General features: G+C 43.5%; 1 protein-coding gene across 6 annotated transcripts in view; it reads right to left on the bottom strand.

Annotated features, from left to right (window-relative positions):
- The window catches only part of AK9 (adenylate kinase 9), a 1,611,121-nt gene that overhangs the window by 1,494,740 nt on the left and 89,047 nt on the right, over window positions 1-27,334 (bottom strand). For all 6 annotated transcript variants that reach the window (XM_078648533.1, XM_078648534.1, XM_078648537.1 and 3 more), the window contains exon 6: window positions 9,656-9,768. In XM_078648533.1, the coding sequence (XP_078504659.1) occupies window positions 9,656-9,768 (113 nt within the window). The remainder of the gene's footprint in view (window positions 1-9,655; window positions 9,769-27,334) is intronic.

Genomic DNA, 27,334 nt, shown 5'->3' with positions numbered 1-27,334 from the left:
TACAAATGTTAGGAAAAAAAATGACATTTAGAAAAACAGAAAAGCCATGATACAATTAAGGCAGGAACTTGTTCATTAGGATTGTTTTTACTTCATGTTTGAACTTAGCAGTGTAGGGGATTCTGCAAATTTCCGGTGGGAGAGAGTTCCAGATCTTAGGTGCCATGCCGGAGAAGGCTCTGAGTCTCTGCTACCACCTGATGATTCCAGTTTTTGAGCCAGGTATTCAGGCGTTTTGAAGTGGAGGGCTTTGTGCATCAAACAAGCAATCATTAAATGTATTCTTGCTTCGTAGGGTAACCACTTTAGAGATCTTAAGGCTGGGGAAATGTGCTATTTTTTTTGTGTCAGTGATCAGTCTAGCAGCGGCATTTAGTGAAGCCCTAAGCTGGGCTTAAGTATATTTGGGGAGACCACAAAGCGTTGCACTTCCATAGTCTAGCCTCAGTAGGACAAGTGCTTGTACCACCTGCTTGAAGTCCTTTTGAGGTAGGAATGGTTTTAGGTTTCGAAAAATCCTTATTTGGTGATTTGCACTCTTGCACATCTTACTAATATTTTTCTTCATATTCAAGTGTGAGTCAAGGGTGATTCCAAGAGATTTTGCTGAGTTGATGATACCCGGGGAGCAGTTGAAGGTAGTGAGGTGTTTCATCCAGAGGTCAATCTTGAGGGTAAGCTTAGGAGGGAAAATGAGAAGGAATTCTGCTTTGGTGGTGTTCAGCAGATGGTTTTCAGTTAGCCACTTTTGGATAATCGTCAAGGAGGAGTTGAGTGAGGTGAAATCTTCAGAAAAGTTGATTTTCAGATAAAGTAGCGTGTCATCCGCATACATATGAAAAAGAATGTCTATGGATGATAGAACATTTGTTAGTGGTTCCAGGCAAATATTAAAGAGTATAGGAGAAAGGGCAGAACCTTGCAGGATTCTCATGGCAACTGCAGACGGGATGGGATAAGGTATGATTCACCTTAACTCTTTGGGATCTATTGTGGAGGAAGGAGGAGAACCATTGCAATACAAAACCAGCGAGGCCTATTCTGTTTTTCAGAATAGCCAGAAGGTTGTCGTGACTAACCATGTTGAATGCAGAAGAAAGATAAAGAAGGATTAAGAGGCAGGATTCATTATGGTCTAGCGTGTTTAAGATATCATCAATGATGTGAATGAGTGCTGATTCAGTACTGTGACTACTCCTAAAGCTAGTTTTGTATTGATCCAGCAGATTGAAAGTCTCGATGTGCGAGCAAAATTGTGATTGGATGCATTTTTCTAAGAGCTCAGCCAGAGTAGGGATGTTGGAAATTGGGCGAAAGTTGTTGAGATCCGATCTGTCCGCGTCCATTTTTTTTTTAGAATGGGTGAGACTTGAGCTGCTTTTAGACATTGGGGGATCTTGCCTTGATATAAAGAGGCATTGACAATTTTAGTCCAGAGGGGGATGAGGGCCTCCTTGATTTCTTTAAAGACAGCTGGTGGCAGGGGGTCACTAAAGTGATTAGAAGGGATTATTGCTAAGCAGTGTTTTGTAGATGTCATCTTCACAGACGGGCGAGGAGTTCCATGCGGCTCTGTTCTTAGTGCTAATAATGAGAGGCTTTTGACTCGTTGGGAGGACAGGCTGAACAGTACTCTAAAGTGATGTAAGGAGGGCCCTCTTAGCTTCAAGATCAAGGCTGATGGATTTAGTTTTCTCCATAAAGAAGCTAGCCAGATCAGTGCAGGAAGGCGACTTGTCAGCTGAGTTGAGTGATTGGAAGCTATAACTGATTGCAGTTGGACAATTTCAAAAAGTTTTTTTGGCAGACTACAGGCTTGCTAAGTTGGGATCTGAAGTAGTCGGCCTTAGTCGTCTTGATTTTTTTATTGTAGGAGCTCTTAACCCATTTTTAAGTGGTACACAGATGGTTTTGATCTCCTTAGACGTTCAGCTGCCCTTAAGTTGCGGCAATCAAAGTTTAGGTTGTCGTTGAACCATGGTTTGGAGAATTAGGAGGCAGTATTTTTTAGTTGTAAAGGTGCTATTGAGTCCATGATATCGTAAATAGCAGAGTTGTAGAAGTCCGTGAGATCATGAACATCAGTCAGGTCGTCTCGGGGAGACAGGGCATTTTTGCAATCGGTAGCTAGACAGTCCGTGTTGATATTTATGAGGTCCCTTTTCCACTGTTTAATTTTCTTGGGCTCGATTTTTTTCAGTATCACCTCCCTATTGACAAGGAAGAAGATGCTGTAGTGGTCGGACCAATCACAAGGAGTAAGATCTAATAAGGTGATGGTATTACCTTTTGAAATAATGAGGTCCAGAATTTCTCCTTTGTTGTGAGTTGGCTGGTCACAGAATTGAATAAGGTCCAGCTCCGCTAGGAAAGCGTTAAGACAGATCACCAATTGGTCATTCGGTTTAGACCAATGAAGGTTGAAGTCACCGAGGTAGATTTGGGATATTGAGTGGTCGTCATTGGATGAGATCATTTCCATTCGTTGTTCGATGAAGAGTAAGTTATCGCCAGGAGGGTGGCAGAAAGTATGTAGTTTGCATATTGGGAGGTGGTTACTAAAGATGTTGAGGCAAAGGTATTCAACTACAAATGAGGTGGAAGTCTCCATGTGCGAGACCAATAGTGTGTTCCGGTATATACTAACCCTGGGCTTAAAACTTCGCTATGCACATAAGTCGCACTTCGCACGTAGCACAGTACCAAAACTGTGCTTAATCACGTAGCGTAGCATCTATATTCTCAGATGCTTTGAAAAAGCAATTTTACATGCTTAAAAGCATATAACCAATTCACAAAAATGAACTTTTACACTGAAACCATTAGGTAATGAGAGAGCTGATGATTTTGGGCCCCCCCCTAACCTAGGGGGAGCACCAAGCAGATGCCTTGAACACTAAGAGCATAAACAAAAAGCACATTTTGTTGAACTTCAGTGGTGATCCCATCATTTTAGTACCACCCCAAGCACAGTTATTGGCAAAAAACAATCCCAACCAAAGGCCCTGCAAAGCATTATGGGACAAGATTAGCAGTGGCAGTGAATATTATAGTATCCAATATCAAAATAATTCTACAAAGAGCTACAGTTCCACTGGTCGTCCCTAGATGTACCTCACAAGTCAAATGCAAAGAATTGAAATTATTCTTACATCAAGCTGCAGTTTCACTGGTCGTCCCTAGATATCCCTCACGAGTGAAATGCAAAACCATTGAAACCCTTTCATCAAGCATTTGCATTTGACTTGTGAGGGACATCTAGGGACGACCAGTGGAACTGCAGCTCTTTGTAGAATTCTTTTGATATTGTATACCATATAATATTCACTGCCCACTGCTAATTTCATCCCATAATGCTTTGCAGGGCCTTTGGTTGGGAATGTTTTTTGCCAATAACTGTGTTTGGGTTTGTCCTAAGAGGATGGGACCACAACTAAATCGTTCAATAAGATGTGCTTTTTTGTTTTGAAGGCATCTGTTTGGTACTCTCCCTAGGTTAGGGAGGATCCCAAAATCATCACATCTCCCACTGCTTGCCAATTTTTCAGTTTCAATATTGTGAAAGTACTATATGCACTTTAGTATATAAAGATAGAAAAGCTTATTTTCTCACATCTGGTCATATACAGGAAGCTTTTTGCAATTATTTTGCAATTTTAGCACAGCACAGTACAGAGAAGTACACGGTGTCTTCAGGTACGCTATGCACATGCACTACACAAAGTTTAAAGTATACTATGTGAAGCTACGTGTAGTGCTGCTACGCAAACTACGATTCAGAAAAGGGGGTTAGTATATACAAGTTAATCCCCGCCCTGCTTCGTGGTTCTGTCTAGACGGATTATGTAATGACTAGGATGTACTAAGAGGTCTAATATGGGGGTGGAGGAAGGGTTAAGCCAGGTTTCTGTGAGGAATAAGATATCTAGCTCATTGTTTTGGATGAGGTTGAATATATCTGAAGCATGATTTTTTGCTGATCTACAATTGAGTAGTGCATATTTCAACTGAATAGGCATGTGTGATGTAGGGGGCTGTGTGATGTTCACTTGCTTGAGACTGTCGGTAATTATGACTCTATAGTTGTTAGAGGGTTCCCTGTTTGGGTTGGCTAGAATTGACTGAATTTGGGCCATTGGGACCTTGCCAATATTTACAGTGATCGAATAGGAGAGGAGTAGCTCATCAATCTCACTGGCTCCAATTTCGACCCTCGTTCTTCTAGAGTGGGAGAGGGTGTTGGGTAGGGGTAGTGTTTTGGAGAGGAGTGCTGGTCAAGGCCAATGATTGCAGAGGAGGGGACTGTATGCAGTTTTCCTAGGGAACTAAGAGATCTAAGCAAGGGCAGATGGTTGGGTGAGAAGAATATTAGTTCATGGAATTCTTGGATGAGTAGGTTCACTTGGATAGATAACTTGTCCAAACGCGCTACCAAGTCTGAGTGTTTATTCAATGATAGGAGCTGTGGGGAAGGAGCCTTCCGGAGAGGGGGACCTCGAGTGATATCTGGATGGGGTAATATGGGAGTGCTAGGTTCTTGGGATAGGGGTGCTTCCTTGTGGTCATATGGGAGCCCGGCTCGATTGGAGGCAGTGGCGGGGGGGGGGAGGTTGGTAGAGGGCCGGCTGTGGGTTGTAGTATATTTCCCTTAAGAGAATACCTTGGGCACAGAGGTATTCGCTTCCTGAATTACAATCTTATAGTATCAGCAAATGCAGATGACATGCTGCTATATGTATGGGAGTCAGGGTCTAACTTAACCCCACTAATCAACGAAGTGCTAAAGTATGGGTGCATTTCCGGTTTGACAATCAACTGGAATACATCTATTATATTCCCATTAACTCTGGCTACAACTCTTATTGCTTTAGACTTTCCTTTGCAGTGGTCATCTGAGCCGGTGCGTTATTTAGGTGTGCAGGTTCATACTGATTCAGAACTTGTTATAAGCGAGAATTATGGCAAAGATATTGATAAACTCGAAGAAGACATCGACCGGTGGATTCACCTTCCATCGTCACTAATGGGCTGCATATCCCTGATTAGGATGGTTGTTCTACCCAGATTTTTGTTCCTCTTTGTTAATATACCAATGGTACTCCCGAAACATATTTTTCAGATTATACGCACATTGATGGTGAAATTGGCTTGGGCTGGAAAAAACCCATGATTTAAACGGGATACTCTCATGCTACTGTATTCCATGGGTGGTCTTGGTGCCCCAGATTTTGAGCTATACTATAGAGTTGCTCAATGCTCACATGCTCATTTTTGGATGCACAAATCACTGAATCTTCCCCATCTGCAGATTGAAAAGGTAGTGGTAGGAGCTGACCAACTCCCTAGTCCATTGTCTCAGATCCCTAAAAGTCGCAATGGAGTATTGGATCCGTTAACTCTACTACTCATGCATGGCATGACTTATTGAAAAGACAGGCTGGCTGGCTCTTATAGTCCCCCTTCTACCAGTAGAGTGGTGCCATTGGCTTCCAATGAGTGCAGATAAAGAGGTAATACAGGTTTTAAAGGCTCTTAACATCCACACCACGCGTGATTTATTCTCTGAGGGTAGGGCTCGTACTTTGGCCGAGGTAGTAACTGGGGGACAAGATCTTACTCCACTTTCACAATTCCATTTTTATAGGATCAGGCACTCACTGCCTGCTCTGCTCGGTGACGACCTTCAGGAACCTCCTCAATTACTCTCCCTCTCTTTTGTCTTATGATCTAAATCCCGAGTTAGCTAGTATCTACTATGTATCATATGTCGCAAGAATTCAGACGAGCACAGTAAATCAAGGCTAGGTTTGAGTGGAAAACTGATTTGGGAGTTACATTGGATGATGGCAAATGTAGGTATTGTTGTGAGGTAACTCAGAATGTATTGTTAAATGGTAAAAACAGACCAATACACTTTAAATTCCTTAAATCAAATCTTTCATGTGTTAAACTAAAAAAGAGGGCATTACTCTCTCCTGAACCTATGCTGGCTTTATTGGGGTGTACTAAGTCTTTACAGAAAGAAGTCAGGAAACTAATGGCGATTGGTTTGCTCCTCGTCATTGATATGAGCGCAGATTGATATTAAACTGTATGTTCTAAGTGAGTGGCAGGGTAGGATTCATAATGTTTCTGGTCAAAGTCAAAGTCATTTTTTATTTGTACATGATTAGTTAAAATCTTTACAAAACTATAAAAATATTACTAAAAATGATTTAGAAAGTTAATTTGTGCGCAATCTCCTCAAATTGAAAGTTTGTTTAATATCAGTTCATGATTGTCCATAAAATCTTTCAATGGTCATTAAGCGCTTGTTAGACCTGGCACCTTGGCGTGAGTTTCCCTTCCACTTTTTGCTGATGTGCCTCAGATGTTTTTGCTGGTTTCCGCTGCTCAGGGCACTGCGCCACGGCCAAACCGTGCCGCAGTGCTAGTGCTCCCTATGTAATGTGTAACTGTGATTGATATTCCTGATTGGTTCATTGGATTTACTGTCAGTCCCCAGTAAAGTGCACCAGGAGTGCCAGGGCATGTAAATGCCAATACTGCTAGTGGGCCTGCAGCGCTGGTTGCGCCACCCAGAGAAGCAGCCTTTTAAAATGTGTCTAGGGTCTGCCATTGCAGAACCTGCGTGCAGTCTGGTACTGTCATGCTGGCTGGGCAAGTGCACACACTTGCCAGCCCCTAAACCTTCCCTTAACTTCATATTAGTCACCCCTATGGTAGGCCCAAGGGCAGGGTGCATTGTAAGTGTAAGGTAGGACATGCTCTGATGAGTGTGGCATGTCCTAATAGTGAATTACAGCCAAATTCGATTTTCACTATTGTAAGGCTACCTGTTCTCCTAGGCCAGATGGGCTGCTGGAATTATTACACTCTATAATCCCAGCAGGCTCAGGGAACATGGTAGAAAATAAAGTTTAGTATGCCTGGACTAATAAAATACTTCTTTTAGTAAAGTTTATTTTAATATCCTGTGTTTGCAAATGCTACTTTTAGAAAGTTAGCATTTGCTTGCCTAACCATTTCAGCCCGCCTCTGCTAGTATGTGTATCTGGCTGTCTGGATGTGTGAGTGACAGGGCTGGGGGATGACAGGTGGTGAATGCAAGGATTACACCTTAGTGGGAGGTAGGAGTGCCCCTGGACTCTTAATCAGGCTGTGCCCTGCCCACACAATGCTGGCTCCGCCCCCTGGGGAGCGACTGATGACTCAGCCTGCACCTGGCCCAGGAAGGGCGAAGCACTGTCATCAAGGTACTCCTGGCTGCCCCTGTCCACACAATGCTGGCTCCACCTCCTGTGGAGCGTCTGATGTGCCTGCCCCTCACACTGAAAGCAGAAGCCAGAAGTACACCCAACAAGTACTCAGAGACTGAAAGCAGTTATGCAAAGGCCCCCCTGGCCTGAGAAGACAAAAGAAATGCTGTATAAAAGTAGGAGCCCTGCTCCTTGTAAATCAGAATCCTGCTTCCCACAACGAACCTCTGCCCAACTAGAAGGAGAAGAAGACGCTGGAAGGACTGGCCTGCTGCTTGCCTTGCTGAGGAAGGAGAGGAAAAGACTTTGAAAAGACTTTGCTGACTTGTGCTAGGAACTTTCTTCAAGGGCTTGACTGAGCTTGCCCCCTGAACTGAACCCCAGGACCAGTGGGTTCATTGTGTCTTCACTCGTTGCCATCTGCCAGCCGTGTGTGCCTCCCGCCGGAGTAAGACTGTGCCCCTCATCGCCCCCTCCTAGGGCTGTGGCACTCGGGAGCTCGCCTGCCCTTTACCCATGAGAGCCTCGCTCCTTGGAGTCGCTCTCTGCCCCCGGGTCAGGCTGCCTGCTCCTCTGCCACTGCCTGCCACTGGAGCTCGCTGAAGTGCTCTCGCCCCTCCCGCCGGAATTTCCTCCAGGCCGGTGACCTAAGCCGGGACTGCAGCCAGCACGAAGGACCGTGCCCTGCTGCCCCCGCTCTCCAACCCGAGGAGTTTGCAGGCCGCGCCGCCCCCCTGTTGGGAGACCCCAGTACCATCTGTACCGGGGTCGTGGGCCGCGCCCCCCTGTATGCACCCACCTGCTGCAGACGGAGACCCGGAGACACTGCCAGAGACGAGTCCACTGCCCGTGTACAACTCGTCTCCCCCCAAGGAAGGAATTCAAATCGGGCTCGGGGCCCGCAACGTTTTATTTCCCCGTCAGCCTGTAACTGTGCCTTGGCCCAAGAGGCTCCTCTCATCGCCTCCCTGCTCCTCACTGCAGCCAGGAGCCCCCACCTCTGGAAAAGGCCTGGGGTTCCTCGAGGCGCCTCTCATCGCCTGCTTGCTGCTCCGCAGCTCAGCCCCCACCTCCGGAAAAGGCCCAGGGTTTGTCAGGCCCCTCTCTGGTCTCCATTCAAAGCACACCGCGAGATGCGTGAGCATTGGTAGGGCCCGGGGTTTTCTTCCGTGTGGAGCACAGAGGAGCGCTGCGAAGCCCACAGAGGCGCTTGGGAGCGCCATACCTTCCAGGAACGGGCCAGAGGCCCCAATTATTGCATAACTGGAACTGAGAGAACTGTTTACAAGTGAGTTGAACAAGACAGAAGATACATTGGAACTGTAACTGAGAAACGCTTGCCTATTTACAATCTTGTGGCCTAATTTAAAAACGTTATTATTGGTCTTGTGATAAGTCTTACCTGCATATATATTTTTACATAAAGGAACGTATTTTTATATATTCACAGCCTGGTGTCCATTTGTGGGGGGATTGGTACATTTTACTGTGTGTGTTATTACAAATGCTTAACTCAATAACGCCTGAAGAATAGCCTTGGCTGCTCACGCCACGCACCTAGAGGGTGAGCAAGGGTAATTCTAAGGGGTCATCCTTCGCCCTGACTTAGAGGAGAGGGTCCCTGCTTGTCACAAGTGAATATTTGCGCCAACCAGAGACCCCCAATTCTAACAGCGCTCATATCTTTTTTCTGCTAAATCAAAAATGTTTACGACCTGGCAGTTTAATTTGGTATTGCTGGGGTTAAAACACAGTTTGACAGCCTGCCTGAATGTCCGAACGCCGTATAATTTAATGTTTCTGGTGGCAGACTAAAATTCCACAAAGAGAATGCTCTTGATCGTATGCGCGATGTAACAGTTAAAAATGCTTCTATGTCTAGCATGGTGATATTTGTTACCTCTAATCTATGCTAAGTCTTGACTCTATATTCTTTTATTGCTGATTGTACAATGCACTGTGAGCATTATTGTATCACTGTGAAATGTTTGAATACATTTTTTTTTAATGAATTTCCATTATATTTAGAACTATTGGCTATGGCTCCAAGTTTAGTCCAAATTCTCAACTTCTGAGAGCAGGAAGAAGGATGAGGCACTGCTTCTTATGAACTGGGGTCCACCTTGCAAGATACTAAGGAAAGGAGCATCTTAAGACTTCATGACAGCATGTTAAAATATAATTTTAGGGTTCCAGTCCACATCTGGGAAATTTCAGAATTTTCACAGGGCATAGTATGCATTAGAAAAAGTGAATTACGTAGTGTACAAAATCCTTCATCTAACAGTATGCCACTATTTCTATTATACAGAGTCAAATCTGATTCAAGATTAAATATACATTTTTATCTGAATAGTTACCCGTGTACTTAATTTTAAGCTAAAATATATGTTTACCTTAATGTTGATGATAATATCTGGTGTCAATGGTAGGTTTTGTATTAGATCTAATTGTTCATTAATCTTCAAGTACTCCTCAGAGAGTGAAGGAAACCCACAGAGAACATAGCCTGAAATACAAACGCTCTGTCACACATGTGAAGTGAACAAAAATCAAGGTAGTAAAATGATTGTTAATCTTTATAACATAAATGCAAGGACTGTTTCATAAGTTATACTTTTGACTCATTGTCAAGGCTACGAAAATACTAAACTCCTTATTATATCAGCCAAATAAAACGAACAAAACAATGGCTGCCAATAGACACTCAACTTACTTACAAAGCACCATACAATCACACAAACCCCACACACACCTAGGAGGAGTGGAACTCAAATTCAGTCTGTAAATATCAACTTTCTGATGCCATCTTTCATTTTCCTTGTGTTGCCATCCTAATACTGATCAGAGATTCCCCCTTCTTCGTTTTCATTCCTCTTATGGACATAGATGGATGTATTTTGGAATCTTTCGCTAGGTGACATCATATTTCTGGTGTCCAAATTTCAACTTTCACTAGTTATGGGCGGTTCTAGTTTAACCACTGCAGGTATTACAGAAGAGGATATTATGACCTTTTCATTAATGTGTAATGCTCCTGTGTCCATGGTAGATCTACATACTGTTGTAAAATTCATTATTCATCTGTAGAGAGCACGGGGCAGGATTTCATGCAAGTTAGTCCCATTTTCCATCATTATTAAAGGGATGCATCCACAGCTGCAAATCCCACATATGTATAGTCATATTTAAGACCACCAGAAGGGTCATCTAAACCTTTCAGTTAAGAAGAAGGGGCTGCTCCTGGGCTTTAGGTATAGTTAGGAAGACACCTAATGCAGAACTGCTATAACTGTGTTCAGAAGCAAGAAGGCCCCGTACCCTTCACCGGGCACTATGCAAGAGATGGATTAGTTACTTACCTGTAATCCTAGTTCTCTTCCAGGGGTATCCTCATCAAAGTCATAAGCATTAGAATATTCCCGCCCATGTGCGGGACCCCGGAAACACTATATTATATGTGCCCCACATATATATATACACATATATATATATATACATATATATAAAAACATGCAATAGCAGCCAAAATAAAAACAGAGCTGAAATATGCTGTAAAGAATTTCCACCTTACATGAGTAATAAGCATTAGAAACATGAGAAAACAACACAAAGTTTGTTTTAGAAACTGTTTTAATGCTCAGAAAGCAGTAGAAATTCTCATAACTCACTGGAAGCATAGAAAGCTCCCAGGCTCCATTGCAAACACACAGTCTAAAAAGACTGAAAAGCTAACCTGTAGCTGCATAGCAATAAACTGACACCGTGCCTTTAAGGCACCCATGACCCCCAGTATCCCATCATGCCTCAGGGTTGACAGTTAGGTCAGTTGTTCTTTTCGGAGACTGAAAATAAACCCAATAACAGATAGGTTAACAATATCTCCTTATTAAAGAATGTCCTTTGCCCGGGGAGGTGGGAGGGTTGCTTATGACTTTGATGAGGATACCCCTGGAAGAGAACTAGGATTACAGGTAAGTAACTAATCCTTCTCTTCCAGGGGATCCTCATCAATAGTCATAAGCATTAGAATAGAATAGCGAGCCTCACCTCATCTCCCTGCGGGCAAAGGAGTAACAATACAGTAATAACCATATTAAGCCTAGTAACCACTAAGCTCGTACAGGCCGTAGGCTACCCAAATAGATTCCTCAAAGAGGCTTGTCCTACTCGAGTATCGGCCCTGGAATCAGATTCTAGGCAGTAATGCCTTGTAAAGGTATGAACTGATTTCCATGTCGCCGCCTTGCATATCTCTGACATTGGAATGTCGTGCAAGAAAGCTACTGTAGCGGCCTTCCCTCTAGTGGAATGCGCTTTGGGTGACCCCAACAAAGGCTTGCCTGCAAGCTGGTAGGCCAATTTAATGCAAGAGACAATCCATCTCGCGAAGGACCTCTTGGCCGCTGGAAAACCTGTTCACATTGAACCATAGTTCACGAACAGTTGATCCGTTTTCCTAATCCCTTTGGTCATTTCCAGATAGAACTTGAGCACTCTCTTAAGATCTAAGGAGTGAAGCGACCGCTCGGCTGGGGTCGTAGGATTTGGAAAAAACGAAGGGAGGGAAATGGACTGATTTATATGAAAATCAGAAATGACTTTAGGCAAGAAAGATGGATGAGCCCTTAGGACTACTCTATTGTGATGAAAAACAGTATATGGTTCTTTCACACAGAGTGCTTGAATCTCGCTTACTCTGCGCGCAGAGGTAATCGCCACCAAAAAGGCCGCCTTCCAAGAGAGATGTTGCAAAGAGGCCTTGTAGATGGGCTCGAAAGGAGGTGACATTAACCTGGATAAAACCAGGTTCAATTCCCATGGAGGAGAAGGATTTCGCACAGGGGGATACACTTTTTTCAACCCCTGGAGGAAGTCCTTAACCACTGGAACTTGAAAGAAAGAAATATGATCAGGTGATTTTCTGTATGCTACTATGGCTGAAAAATGCACTCTAATAGAAGCGTACTTTAAACCAGCAGTTGCCAGGGAAAGGAGGTATGGCAAGATGACGTCCTCCTGCCCTTTAGTCGGATCTAGGTGATGATCCCTACACCATAAGTAAAACCTTTTCCACTTGAACGCATAGGACGCTCTCGTGGAAGGCCTCTTAGCCTCTTTTAAAATGTTCATGCATTCAGGAGGCAAGTTCAAATGTCCATATTGCAGGACCTCAGGAGCCATGCTGTTAGGTTCAGTGATGGGAGGTTGGGATGCATTATCATCCCGTTCATCTTGCTCAACAGGTCCGGCCTGCAAGGGAGTCGTCTGTGTGGACACACAGATAGATGTAGAAGGTCCGGGTACCACCACTGCCGCGGCCAATCCGGAGCTATCAGGATCATTTCCATGTTCGACCTGCGGAGCTTGGAAACTACTCTCGGAATCAGAGCCAGTGGAGGAAACGCGTAAGCGAATGTCCCTGACCAATCCATCAGTAGAGCATTGCCCTGCGTCCCTGGCCGGTGGAACCTGGACGCGAAGGCGTGGCATTTGGCGTTTTCGTCGTCTGCAAACAAGTCTATGGTTGGACGACCCCAGCAACGAAAAAGCTCTTCTACTACTTCGTCTTTTAGCACCCAGTCTGGCTGATCTTCGAAGTGCCTGCTGAGTGCGTCTGCTTTTACGTTCAACTCGCGTGGAAGGTGCACTGCCACTACCGTGAGGCCTCGAGAGAGGAGCCAATGCCAGATTGCCTGAGCCTCTCGAGGAAGTGGGCGAGACCTTGTGCCTCCTTGTTTGTTCAGATAGAACATGGTGGTCGTATTGTCCGTCTGAACTAGGACTGAGTTGGACTCTATCGCTGGAAAGAAAGCTTTGAGAGCCAGGAATACCGCTCTGAGCTCCAGCATGTTGATGTGATATGTCTGCTCCTGCGCAGACCACTGGCCTTGAATTTGAAGCGGACCCTTGTGCGCTCCCCAGCCTTGCAGAGAGGAATCCGTCACTATCGACTGGGATGGAAGAGGTTGGTGAAACAGTACCCCCACCAGTAAATTCTTTCTCCGAGTCCACCATTTGATGGCATCTTTCGTCGCTTGGGAAAACGTGATACGATCTTCCCAACGTCCTGTCGCTTGGTCCTGTAGTGTGTTTATCTAGGTACCTATATCGATACTCCTATTTCTGACCCTTGTCCGGTTAATAATTCACTAATATCCATACAACGGCACAGAATCCCGTTTTCAGATTAAGTCATAGCGCATGCTGTCACATTAAGCAAGCCCTATTCCTCCAGCCCCCTAGAAAGCACACCGAGTTCTCAAAACAAACCAAACCTCCAGCAGACCTGGGAAATCCCCCGTGGCTATTGTTTTGATTTCGTTCGAGAACTCCTGTAAAGAATGCAAGAACGACCAGTTCTTATGACATCCTTACTGACGTATTATGTCCATCCTTACGTCAAACACAGCACCTTTCAGGTATAAATATACCAACGCTGCCCTAAGCAAAGACACGGTGGTGATGAGCTTGGAGCAGCGCTACTTGCCGGAGAGCCCAGCTGATGCAGGAAGCCCACGGACGCTGCCCCTCCCTTTTGACGCGCTGAGAGAGACGCTGTCTTTTCTCCTGCCGAGAAATCCAGCCTCCGGCGTTTCCGGCTTACCTTCGCGGGTAACTGGGATACCGAGTCCTGAGAGAGAGATACCAGCCCTCCTGCCTTCTAAATCCCAGGTACTGAACTGACTAACCCTTTACAGAGAATTCTTGAGTCAGATTCTTGGCAAAACAAACTTAACTTAAACTGCTACTTACTTACTCCCTCCCACGTATTAGGCTTAGGTCAGGTACACCGGGGTAGGCGTAGTTAGAAGCACCAGTTGAGTACGATTAGTCAATGTATATATGTATGTATATCTTTTATCCATTTTAAAGTATCATATGGCTAAGAAACCATATCAATGCTTTTACAGTATTATTTTATAATCCTGCTTTTACTGTATGCACTTTACTTAACCTTAAGTATTGCTACTGTAGCGATTCATTTCTCTTGTATGAGAAAAAGAGACTGATCAATAAATAACACCTTTTATTGAACACGCCCATCTCTTCTTTCTCTGCAATCTGGTGGAACTAAGTATGCACGTACTGACTGAGTAAAATAGTTGTCTTTTGTTTTCACACGACTCTGGAGATATACTCTTGATTAGGGAGAGCAAAGTTGTCATGTTCTATGGTTGTCAGAAACTAAATCCCTTCTTGTCTATCCAGGGAGGTTAAACTCCTCCTCGTCTATTCGAGAAAGTTTCTAGTGAACTCTGAGCTAGCTGGCACACAAAACTTAAGTCTAATATCGTCAGTAGAAGACCTAGTTAACCTCTGTCCTACGTCTATACTATTGAAGATATTATTCCAATGCGCAGAGCCTATTGGGATAATAGGAACTACACTACATGGCGCCCAACGGTTTGGTAAGGCGATAAAACTAACGCAAGGCATTAGAGTAACTCAGTTGTGCTTTTCCACACAGACCCTTTCTCCCATAAAAAACTCCAAAGACGTCTGGAGTGGGTCAAAGGTTAAATCCGCCGAACTTAGTAGGAGGAGACTCCTATGTATAGTTTTTGGTTTATTCAACGTTGAAGGATACACTGTTCCAAAACATTGTGCACCTAATCTTTGTTTCCATGGAAACCTGATCTGCAACAAAAAACCTTCCTGTCAGTAAAATGTCAGACGGTGAAGGAGATAGGGAGACAGCTAGATTAGCAGCTCAACTCCTAGCGGATGACACAAGTCTCCTACAGCAAGACCCGGATGCAATACTCATCCCGGTCAGCATAAGAAAAACTATAACTTGACTGACATCAAGAGGTGGTACAGCCATATTCGTAATTGAGGCACATGAATATCGGCAGACAGAGGTATTCTATTCATGGATAAACTTTCCAGCAGCAAACGCTGTAACAAAGGAGTTCCACTATTACAAAATAGAGGAACCACCGGATGAGTACACCCCTTTCGAGGAGGTGGAAATCCCACTCAAATACCAAGAGCACCTGCTCTGGTTTAAAGGCGCCCTAAAACATAATGATCACATCACCAGGCTCGGTCCACTAGGTAGACCAGGAGCAACGTGGCCGGTTCTAGCCAGCTACACACCACATCCAGACATTGAAAAAATGTCAATACCAGAACTTTTAGTACAGTTAAAACAACTGATTAAAATACTCAGACAATTAGTCCAATATGTAATGCGGACTTCAACAGTCCAAACAGCTATTAAAATTCCACAGCTGACCCCTCATCAGGGTAACACAAATAAAATCACACCACAGAACATACAGTCCTGTCTAGGTAAAGTACCCATTAAAAGGGAACAAATTCCATTCTGGTTAGCACAAAAAATCACTCAGATAGAGGCAGTGTTTCCGGACACTACCCCTACTGAGAAACACAGAATTCTGACTATCTGTCTTCCAATGGGGATCGCTCCACATGTGGAGGACTGTGACACTTGGGGTACAGTCTTTGCTTCCATTTACACAAAAACACATGGTGTTCCGTCCATGGCGGTAATACCAGATGTGCTAAAACAAATTCAAGACGAATACGGTCCAGAACCCGCTTTAACTCTTGGTATGAAATTACTAAAAGACTTCAAGCAGGTCTCGGCTATATTACTAGCCAATATAAAGGGAGAAGCAGCAAACGTGGCGATCCGCCAAAGGTTAAAAGAAACAGATATAGCAGACCAACCTTTTGAACTTGCCAGAATCATAGAAAAATCCTATGAAGAACTAGGAAGAGATAGTTTGGGTGGAAAACCAGTGAAACCCCAACTAACTGAAAATCCTGAAAAGGTATTTATTAAAAATAATCTAAACACTCCAAAAAAGAGCTGGGATGGAAATAAACAATCCACTCCCAAAGAGAAGAAATTCCAGTCCAGAGGAAGGTCTCCTCGGCGGAGAGAAAGATCTCCAGACCAAGGACACAAGTCTCCCCAGAGGGAGCCCTCTGAGAAAAAATACAACCTTAGAAATAGGGATAATTTGAAGAAACCTGATAGATATCAAGATATTGATACACGTCCATCTCGATCTTTTCAGACTTCCTCGCAGAAATCGGAAAGAAGAGGACGGTCAGAACACAGGGAAGAGCACGTCAAGTCCAAAGACAAGGAACCTGCTCATCAAAATAAAAAGTTACAATTTCCAAAGAAGAAGGTAGCCAGTATTAAAGTAATCAAACATGCCGAGGATCCTGAGGACACAGCTGAAAAACGGAGAGTGGGCTCAGACAATGCTAGATAGCGCAGCAGAAGTGAGCATAGCTCGCAAGATCCTGATGAAGCATCTGGAGACAGTGGACACGAATGAGTACATTCAGGTGGAAACTGCAGATACCAGAGTTAGCAAACCTCATAAAATATATGAAATAACTTTACGTATAGAGGGAGATAAGACTAGGAAAATAAGGGGTCTATTTTGGGATAACCTCTCCAAAGGCTATGACATCCTTTTAGCTGAAAAAGACTGGCCACCAGAGTTTGTCAGGGAGTGCCCTCATGGCGAAGAAATGATTATGCCTGCCTTCTCAAATCACATTCCAATACATAGAAAATATACACTTGCAAGAAAGTGGACAGTAGCCCAAGCTCCTGCATTATATAAAAACCACGTAGGATGGGATGAGGACTCACCTCCTCACAAAATCCAGTTAAAATCTCAACCAATGCACAAAGGCAGTACCCAATTAAGCAAGAAGCTAAAAAACAGGTCAGGGAGATCTTAGATCAACTTGAATACCAGGGGGTGATTGAAACATGCACCTCACAAATGAACAATCCTTTGTTTCCTGTCTCCAAACCAGATGATTCATATTGTCTAGTTGTGGACTACAGACAACTTAACTCATGCTGCAAAACCTTTGCAGTACAAAACTCACACAGTGCAGCACTAATGAATAGCATAGTGCGCAAAAAATACAAAACAACATTAGACATCTCTAATGGATTCTTTTGTCAAAATATAGCACCTGAAAGCAGATATTTGACCGCTTTCTCAATAAATGGCTCGCAATAAAAATTTCTGTCGTTTGCCCCAGGGGTTCAAGAACAGCCCAGGATTATTCTCAGAGGGAGTAACAGAGTTACTACAAATGTATGATGACGAGGCATTATCTTATGTCGATGACATCTATCTAACAGATGATGACTTGGATACTCACTTGAAAAGAGTGAACTCCATAATACTTGGGTTCGCAGCAGAGGGTTTCAAATTCAACTTCAAAAAGTCAAGAATTGCCCATCTAACTGTCCTGTTCTTAGGATATGAATTATCAAGTGAAGGCAAAAGCCTGGCAGACAATTTCCTGGAGAAATGTGCTGTAATCCAAGCTCCAAGAACGCTGAAAAACTTACAGTCAATTCTAGGTTTCCTGAATTTCTGAAGAACTTACATTCTAAATTACGCGGAGAGGGTTAAACCTCTCTATGACTTAATAAGACCAGATTTTAAAAGAATCAATTGGACTCAAAAACACACAGAAATTTTGAGATCTTTACAAACAGACATGTTAGTTAAAACAAAACTGCAAACACGCGATAACACACGCAACCTTGTGATTCGGGTCATCCCAGGAAGATGCGGATTCACATACCTAACCTCTAATGAGGGAGAAACGGTACCAATAGCTTACAAATCACATTTGTACACAGAAGCTGAAAAAACATTCAGCATTAAGGAAAACATTGTTCATGCGGTTCAAACAGCTGTAGCAAGAGAAAGATACCAAGCTGACGGCAGACGGATTACAGTCAGAACAGCAGAATCAGCCTTTGAGGCATTAACAAGCCCATGTAATTTACCTACAATGGCACTAAATCGAAAATGGATACAATGGGAAGATTCTCTTGCTACAGACAGAGTGAAATACTATTTTGACCCGGAAATGAAAAAATTAAAAGATCTAGAATATGAAAGAGAATATCCTCTGCCTAGCGACATTCTGCCCATATGACAGTACGCCTGTGTAATATATACAGACGGACATGCTCAGCCCTCAGTTGGGGGAGAGCAAGCTTATAACGCGACATGTGAAATTACAAAAGACGTGTGGCGCGAAGGTAAACTGAAACCTCTGTTTACAAAAACACACTCAGTGGAAAATAATTCAGAACAACAAACTGAAATAATAGCGTTAAAAATGGCGCTAGATAATGCGGATCGCGAATTCCCGACACTAATAATGTGCGATTCATATTACTGCGTCAAATCATACAATAACGACTTGCAGAAATGGGTTGAAAACGGGTACAAAGATGACACAGGTGCCACAATAAAGCAAAAATCGCTTTGGGAACAAGTAGTTCTTTTGCAGAAAGAACTACCAAAGACTCACGTGATACATTCATTGAGTCATCAGCGTGATGGCGTTCACGCTGCAGGGAATTTATTGGCTAAGACAGCCACAGCGGAAGCAACTAAATCGGCTTCCGTAGCTACAAAAAAGCGTTCAGGAAAATACATTGACGGGGAAACAATGCTGGCGGTGAAAACGTCATCAAAAGGCGACTGCTCAGCGCTACCCATCAACTATCCACTCAATTATACATACATAATCGATGCAAACTCCGTTCCTTTTGCTCGAATCCCTGGAGTGGGGGATAGAGTAATTCCAAACACGAACAGGAGAGGCTTGTTAAAAGCAGACGCACATATAGGTGAGGGTCTTAGACACCTCAAATTTAAAGATTCTCTAGAAGAATTGCAATCCACATACTGGTGGCCAGGAATGAGCCTGCAACATCACATATTTGCAAAAAACTGTCCAAACTGCAACAAAGATCGCAGTGGCGACCGAGACGGTGTTTTACCATGGCGGTTCGCTCAAGACGGGATTAAACAATAAATATATAAAACCCAGTATGATTAATGCGTCAAATTAACATATAGAGACTATCATCACTTAAAGTGTAGACCCCAGCTCTCGGCTGACGTCTGAACTGTTATAAAAAGATTTGCGAGTCTATAATGGCATATACGCATGGGGCGTGCTACATTCTGACCATTGCCCTGCTTTTAGATCTCGAGCTTATGGGGGGTATATGACCAGCATGGGCATTGCATTGCGGGACTCTTATCACTTCCTTCCTGAGGGAAACGGGATGGTGTAAAGAAAAAACCAAGGCATAGAGCAATCTATAACGGCAAAGGTATTAGGTTCGGAAGCTGGGAGGGTCAAACATTTAATAAGTGTCCAACGTAGTCTTAACAATCTGCCAAGAAATTCTCTGAGGGGTCTCAGTCCATACAAACTATTGTTTGGGACTAGAATGTTAATCCAGGACCTCGACAGTCAAACTTCAGTGGTTAAAGAAAAATGCTTTGATATCAAAGATCGTTTGGCTATTTTACAGGACTTAAACGAAAAGAGAAAAGACCTGAGCAACATAAAGTTGAAGCATCAGCCAACAACCACTGAAGAGAAACCACCTGTCCCAGCAAGACCTGTCTGGATTCCAAAAATCGGGGATCTGGTCAGAGAGAAGATCGCGGTAAAGAAGGAATTTGGGCCTTCTTACAGAAAAACAGTACCTGTCTTGTCTGTCAACGGGACAAGATCAGTAGTATTACCGCCCCTTGCTGGTAAAAAGGAGAACCGAGTTGTATCTATCGACCTGGTTAAACCACAATCATGTGGCCGATAACAAGTAGTAGGCCAAGTGGACTCCCAAGAAGTAGTAGAACACCAAAGTTTGCTACAAATACAGAGGTTCAAACTGAGAGACTAATCACAATTGATAAACCTACAGTGAATCAACAAGGACTATGCAACAAAGCCATGGAACTTAAACCTCTTGAAACCCAAATCAAAATCTTACATCAAGAAACACCAGTCTACAATGATGTAACCACAGACTATGCTAATGAAACAAAGAAAATTCAAAAGGCAAAAAAGAATCCAGAAGCAATTGAAACAACTGACAGAACAGCATCTGGCTACTTCATCAACTTCGATGATTTTTCTGAGGATCCAAGTGAACCTGAGGAAGAACCAACAACAAAAACCTTTAAAATCAAAACAAAGGAACTCTTTCATCAACTTAAAGAAACCTATTTGATTTCTCCATGGATTGAACTTTGGGTGGCACTAGGAGTATTCATCCTCATACTTTGGCTCATCATGGTACTATGCTTGGGACATTTCATTGAGGGAAAATATGTTAAAATGGACACAGCAAGTCAGAATATCAACTTGGTCCTGAAACCACACAAGTCTTCACACATCGAGAAAAGAGAACTCTCTTCAGTAAACTTCACAGCCATTCCTATACCCGGTGGGGTAGCATGGGACAAAACTGATTACGAAATCTATGGTCCGGTTGAGCTCCTGAAGTATCCTCATCAATTCAAGATTTCATTGAGTGACTTTGTAAAACCGAGCACATTCGCTGATGATTGGGACTTTGAAAGTATTAATGATATGATGTCAGATCTAGTGATGTCAGCTAAATTTACAGGACAGGATTATTTACAAGGTTCATCTAATTATGACCAGATGTATTGTTATAACCACTATGGTAACCATTATCTGCATAAATCTGCTCAACCCAGAAATGTTTTAAATTATAACCAATGGGAACATTGTGCTACTCCACCAAAAGGTAGTTCAAAAACATTTTATGAAAAATTTTCTTATTTCTCAGGGTTTAACACAAGTGATGCAGAAATATTTTATTTCAAATTGTTAAATAAGATAGGAATGAAAACCATGCTTACAAACACAAAATTGATCTATTCAGAGACATTTTTTGAAAAAATGAAAACATTCGGTTTTGATTTCTGGAACAAAAATATTGAAACGAGACAATCTGGGGTACAAAAGATTGGCATGTGCAAGGTTTATAATCATTATTTAGAGCCTGCATGATCCCAGAACAAATTATATTTTGGAATGATACAATTCAACAGACAACCTGTCTTGGCCTAGCCAAAATTAAAGACTTAAACAAACCGTCTATTCCAAAACCAACACCCGACAGTAATAGCACTACAGATGTTGAGATAGACGTATCCCATATTTTAAACCAAAACAGAACACATCCTGATTGGAAGAAATGGTTGATCTGGCCCACAGACACAAATAACTGTCAAGATAGATTCCTGAACAAAAAACAGGGGTTTACATTGACCAGGCCAGACCCTAGATACTCCCAGAGACAACATCCAGGGATTGTAACTACTTACAGTGTAGGGAAACTCTGCCTCGAATGGCTACAAACATCCACACTGGCAGAAATTAAGCAACACTTGACTTTACTTAAAGAAGGTGCTGACTTGCGTGATTTCATTATGGGACCACGCAAACAGCGTCAAAAACGTTTCATAGTGGCCTCTATATATGCAGCTTACAATGAAGCTTGGAAAGTAACTCAAATTGAAACAGCAGAGAAAATACGGGAAATTGACTGTGTTAATTTGGAAAAATCACTTTCTGTTGTGGACAATGGGTTAATGACTCTGTCTTCCAGAATATATTCACTGGACAGTATTGTATCATCTGCAATCGATATAATTGAACAAGACTTACTGATGTTACAACACGGTCAGTCTCAATTGCGTTCTATTGTACAGCTTGGCTGGACGTTACAAAATCTGCGTTCAGGCTACGTGCCTTGGCGTTTAATCAACACAACGTCATTATTCAGTATCTTTAACCTTACTGATACACAAATCAGTTTGGCACAAAAGGGTGCAGAGTATACAATTCTGAGCATTGAAAAACTTGGGAGATTACCATTGACAATGTCAGAGCGACCTGTCATTGAATGGATAATACATGGGATAATAACTATTCCGATAACAACTTTCCAGTTTCGATACTGTCAAAAATATATACAGGCAGGCCAGTATGAAAGGTTGGGTTAAGGATACATTAAGTCAACATGGAACTTACCTTATACACACACATGTTACAGTAATAAGGGACAAAGTGTATTTCTTAGTGGTAATAATTGTGAAAAATCACTAAGTGGTATACTTCTGTGTCAGGGAATAAGTTTACATGGGGCCTGCGAGGGGACTTCAAATAACCTTTCATGCCACCAGCTCGGCACACCTGCAGCACGAATAGAACCATTCTTTAGAAGACTTTCTAACCGGAGTTACATTCTAATTGTAGATCACAGATGTTGTGGCTTGCTGCCAGGAAAACCTTATCTAGTAAGCGTGACTTCCATTGTCATTTGCTGTGAACGAGTATTGTTTCCGAATGACACTCCAGACAGGGAGGGAAAAATTTGGCCCAGTTTGAATATCTCTTCTATTCAAATTGATACTTTAAGCAGAATGAAGACTGTGCTCCTACAGACGCCAACCCATTTGACGTCATCATAAGAAATGTATGATCTCCGGTTCCAAGGACAACGGGTGAGATACATGCCTTGTTATCAACAAATTGCCCCCTACACTTCGCAGAAATGCTAAACGAAATCTTAAATATTTCTGATACAAATGGTATCGCGAGTGTATTTAAGACCGTTTTTTCGGGACTGTTAACTACATTCAAAGCAGTCCTTGGTATTTTTCCAAATTTCGTACATTCCATCTTTGGCGGACTTCCTCTCCTGTTGGGACTCGTAGCAGGCATCCTATTTTTGCTACTCTTGCTTCGTTATGGCAAGCCATGTCACAGACAAGACTCCAGCTACAATGGAAGAAACGATCCTAGCTATACGCTACCGGGACCGCATAACTAAAGTCCTTGGATTAGCCCGGCTAAGAGATCTAAATATGACCTGGTTTCTTTCGTCCAGACCCATATGGCAGAATTGTGTCTTACCTGTATTAAGATGCATGCTATGCGGCGAAGAATGCGTGTTGGACACCTGTCTTACACTACAATCAGAAGTACCATTGGATGCAGATACTTTGTTGGGTCCAGTAAAGGCTCATGCATTGTGCTGTCCCCAGCGGCTACCTATCCTGATGACGGCATTCATGGAGACTTCACCACTACGATTGAAGGGTAGTGAAGTACAGGATGAGAGCAGCATCAACCAGGTACGACCTTCTGTAAGCAGTACTGATCTAAACATCACTGAAAGCGAACATGCGCATGACTGCATGATAGCGTCATTTTCCAACTTGGTCGAACTTTCACCAGAAGCGGTAGACTGTTTTTTCGAGAGTCTGTCTGAAATGATGTTTTCACCCGACCAGAGAGAATAACTTTAAACAAACGAACACACAGCGTTCCCTGAACTCTGAATTTGGCCTTCAGCTTTGGGAAAACAAAGCTACTGTGAACTATTTTTTCTCTCCTCTCCCCTGAAAAGCAAAAACTATTCTCCCAAAAATCCAAAATATTTACTTTTTTTAAGCACTTGTCTTCTGCTTACAGTAGAACTATTCTTAGAGGACGGAGCTTCTATTTTTAGGAACTCTAGGGACAATACGTTACCTCAACCTCTATCTTGTGTACAAGTAATTGTATTTATATGTGATGAGATGGTCTCGCACTTTTTTTCTGTATTTAGAGCCATTTCATGTGTAATTTCGCAAATCATTCATGCTGATATAAAATGTGCATCTCCTTTTTGAATGATTATACTGCTTGAATGCATACAGTACCTATACTCACTTTCGTGTATTTCGCATATGCCATTTTTTCAAATGCAAAAATTTTATTTTGGGGTGGTTCGGTATACACATGCACTATTAGTTATGTTTACTATTGCTTAGTTAGTAAATATGGACATAAAAGCGTGGAGTGGGTGTAGTGTGTTTATCTAAGTACCTATATCGATACTCCTATTTCTGACCCTTGTCCGGTTAATAATTCACTAATATCCATACAACGGCACAGAATCCCGTTTTCAGATTAAGTCATAGCGCATGCTGTCACATTAAGCAAGCCCTATTCCTCCAGCCCCCTAGAAAGCACACCGAGTTCTCAAAACAAACCAAACCTCCAGCAGACCTGGGAAATCCCCCGTAGCTATTGTTTTGATTTCGTTCGAGAACTCCTGTAAAGAATGCAAGAACGACCAGTTCTTATGACATCCTTACTGACGTATTATGTCCATCCTTACGTCAAACACGGCACCTTTCAGGTATAAATATACCAACGCTGCCCTAAGCAAAGACACGGTGGTGATGAGCTTGGAGCAGCGCTACTTGCCGGAGAGCCCAGCTGATGCAGGAAGCCCACGGACGCTGCCCCTCCCTTTTGACGCGCTGAGAGAGACGCTGTCTTTTCTCCTGCCGAGAAATCCAGCCTCCGGCGTTTCCGGCTTACCTTCGCGGGTAACTGGGATACCGAGTCCTGAGAGAGAGATACCAGCCCTCCTGCCTTCTAAATCCCAGGTACTGAACTGACTAACCCTTTACAGAGAATTCTTGAGTCAGATTCTTGGCAAAACAAACTTAACTTAAACTGCTACTTACTTACGCCCTCCCACGTATTAGGCTTAGGTCAGGTACACCGGGGTAGGCGTAGTTAGAAGCACCAGTTGAGTACGATTAGTCAATGTATATATGTATGTATATCTTTTATCCATTTTAAAGTATCATATGGCTAAGAAACCATATCAATGCTTTTACAGTATTATTTTATAATCCTGCTTTTACTGTATGCACTTTACTTAACCTTAAGTATTGCTACTGTAGCGATTCATTTCTCTTGTATGAGAAAAAGAGACTGATCAATAAATAACACCTTTTATTGAACACGCCCATCTCTTCTTTCTCTGCAATCTGGTGAAACTAAGTATGCACGTACTGACTGAGTAAAATAGTTGTCTTTTGTTTTCACACGACTCTGGAGATATACTCTTGATTAGGGAGAGCAAAGTTGTCATGTTTTATGGTTGTCAGAAACTAAATCCCTTCTTGTCTATCCAGGGAGGTTAAACTCCTCCTCGCCTATTCGAGAAAGTTTCTAGTGAACTCTGAGCTAGCTGGCACACAAAACTTAAGTCTAATATCGTCAGTAGAAGACCTAGTTAACCTCTGTCCTACGTCTATACTATTGAAGATATTATTCCAATGCGCAGAGCCTATTGGGATAATAGGAACTACACTACAGTCCCACTGATCCTCCAGAGCCTGCTGTAGAGGACGCATTCTCAGCCTGGCGTTTGGGATGAGAAAAATGCAGGACGCCATGGAACCCAGCAGGGATGCTACTTGTCGGGCTGTTGGAAGCCGAGACTCTAGCAGGAGTCCACATTTCTGACTCATGGAAAAAAGTCTCTCCTCCGAAGGAAACGCTTTTCCCACTTTTGTGTCCAGAACGGAGCCTAGGTAGTGGATGGACTGTGTAGGCCGCTGGACTGACTTCTCCAGGTTCACATGGAAGCCAAGCCTGCGCAACTGGTGCAGACACAGATGTAGATCGTGCTTTACCTGTACCGGAGATGGACCTTTTAGGAGCCAGTCGTCCAGGTATGGGTAGATGAAGAGCCCCTTCTTGTGAAGAAAAGCCACCACCACTGCCATGCATTTGGTGAAGACTCGTGGTGCGGACTTGAGACCGAAGGGTAGCACTTTGTACTGGTAGTGGTTGTTCCCTACGACAAACCTCAAGTACTTGCGATGTTGTTGAGCAATTGGGATGTGAATGTACGCATCTTGCAGGTCCACCGAACACATCCAATCTCCGACCTGAAGATGTGGGCATATTTGGTGAAGCGCTAACATGCGGAACTTTTCTCTGACGATGACTTTGTTCAAAAGTCGAAGATCGAGTATTGGTCTGAACTTGTCCTCCTGATCTTTTTTGGGAACAAGAAAATATCTGGAGTAAACTCCCTTTCCTCTTTGAGCGAGAGGAACCTCCTCTATCGCTCTTTTTTGCAGTAGGACTTTTACCTGTCTTCGGAGCAAGCTTAGCTGGTGAGGGCAAGAGCTCTTTGGAGGAATGCTCTTCGGAGGCGCACGGAAACGTAGCCTGTATCCATTGCGCAGTATATTCAGCACCCACTGATCCTTTGTGATGCTGACCCACTCTGCCAGTTGTTGTGAAGCACTTCCTCCCACTGGAGTGGGTAACGGCGCCAGAGGAAGCCACTGCTCAGGCCTTTCCTCCTCTTGTGGTGTTAGAGGATTTTTGGTGACCTCCTCTACCTCTGCCGGGCTTGCCTCGAAACTGGGATTTCCCCTGGTTCTTATTTTGGGACCACTGAGGGGTTTGAACCCTCTGTTGAGCCCCTCTCCCCCTGTTGGTCTTGAAGCGGCGTTTGAATTCTTTCTTCTTCTCCAAACCCACCGCTTTCACTGTGTCCAGTTCCGTCTTCATTCGGGTCATTTCTTCATCAGCATGTTCCCCGAAGAGAGCGGAACCCAAAAAGGGGAGATTAAGGATGCGATGCTGAGCATCCGTCTTCAGACCTGTAAGGCGCAACCAGGCCGACCTCCTGGCACAAACCCCATGTGAATAGGAATGCGCCGCAAGGACAGCACCATCCGCAGCCGTGCTGATCATCTGATTCGCCACCAGACATCCTTCTGTCACAGTCTCTTCAAAATCCTGCTGGTCTTCTTTTGGCAGCTTGGATTTGAACCTTTCCATGGAGTCCCATAAAGATCTATCATAACGACCCAGAAGCGCATTGTATTGTATTGTAAGGGGTGCTTATAGAGCGCACTGACACCATGGGTTTCCTGGCGCTGGATGGACGTAGAGGGTACAGAGGGACTAACCAGATTGAGGGAAGAGCCAGGTTTTTAAGGACTTACGAAAAAGCGTCAGAGAATTAGAGACTTTAAGAGAAGAAGGGAAAGAGTTCCAAAGCTTGGGGGCCAGGTATGCGAATCTCCGGCCTCCGGATCTACAGAGCTTGTAAGAGGGGACAGTCAGAAGGTGAAGATGGGAGGATCTCAGATTCCGGGACGGGCAGTAAGGTCTAATCAGGGATTTCACAAAGGCGGGACAAGACCCGGTTAGCGATTTGAAAATAAGGCAGCCGATCTTAAAGGCCGACCTTGCGGTGACGGGGAGCCAGTGGAGTTTGACAAGGAGGGGCCTGGCGGATTGCCACTTCGGGATCCCTAGGGCCAATCTCGCCGCTTGATTTTGCACCACTTGCAGTCTGGCCACCGATGTTTTAGGCAGGCCGTGGTAGA

Source organism: Lissotriton helveticus, chromosome 6, assembly GCF_964261635.1.
Source record: "Lissotriton helveticus chromosome 6, aLisHel1.1, whole genome shotgun sequence".
In the NCBI taxonomy this organism is placed as follows: Eukaryota; Metazoa; Chordata; class Amphibia; order Caudata; family Salamandridae; genus Lissotriton; species Lissotriton helveticus.
Note: the sequence above shows the minus strand (reverse complement) of the source record. Positions and strands in the feature narration are given on the sequence as shown.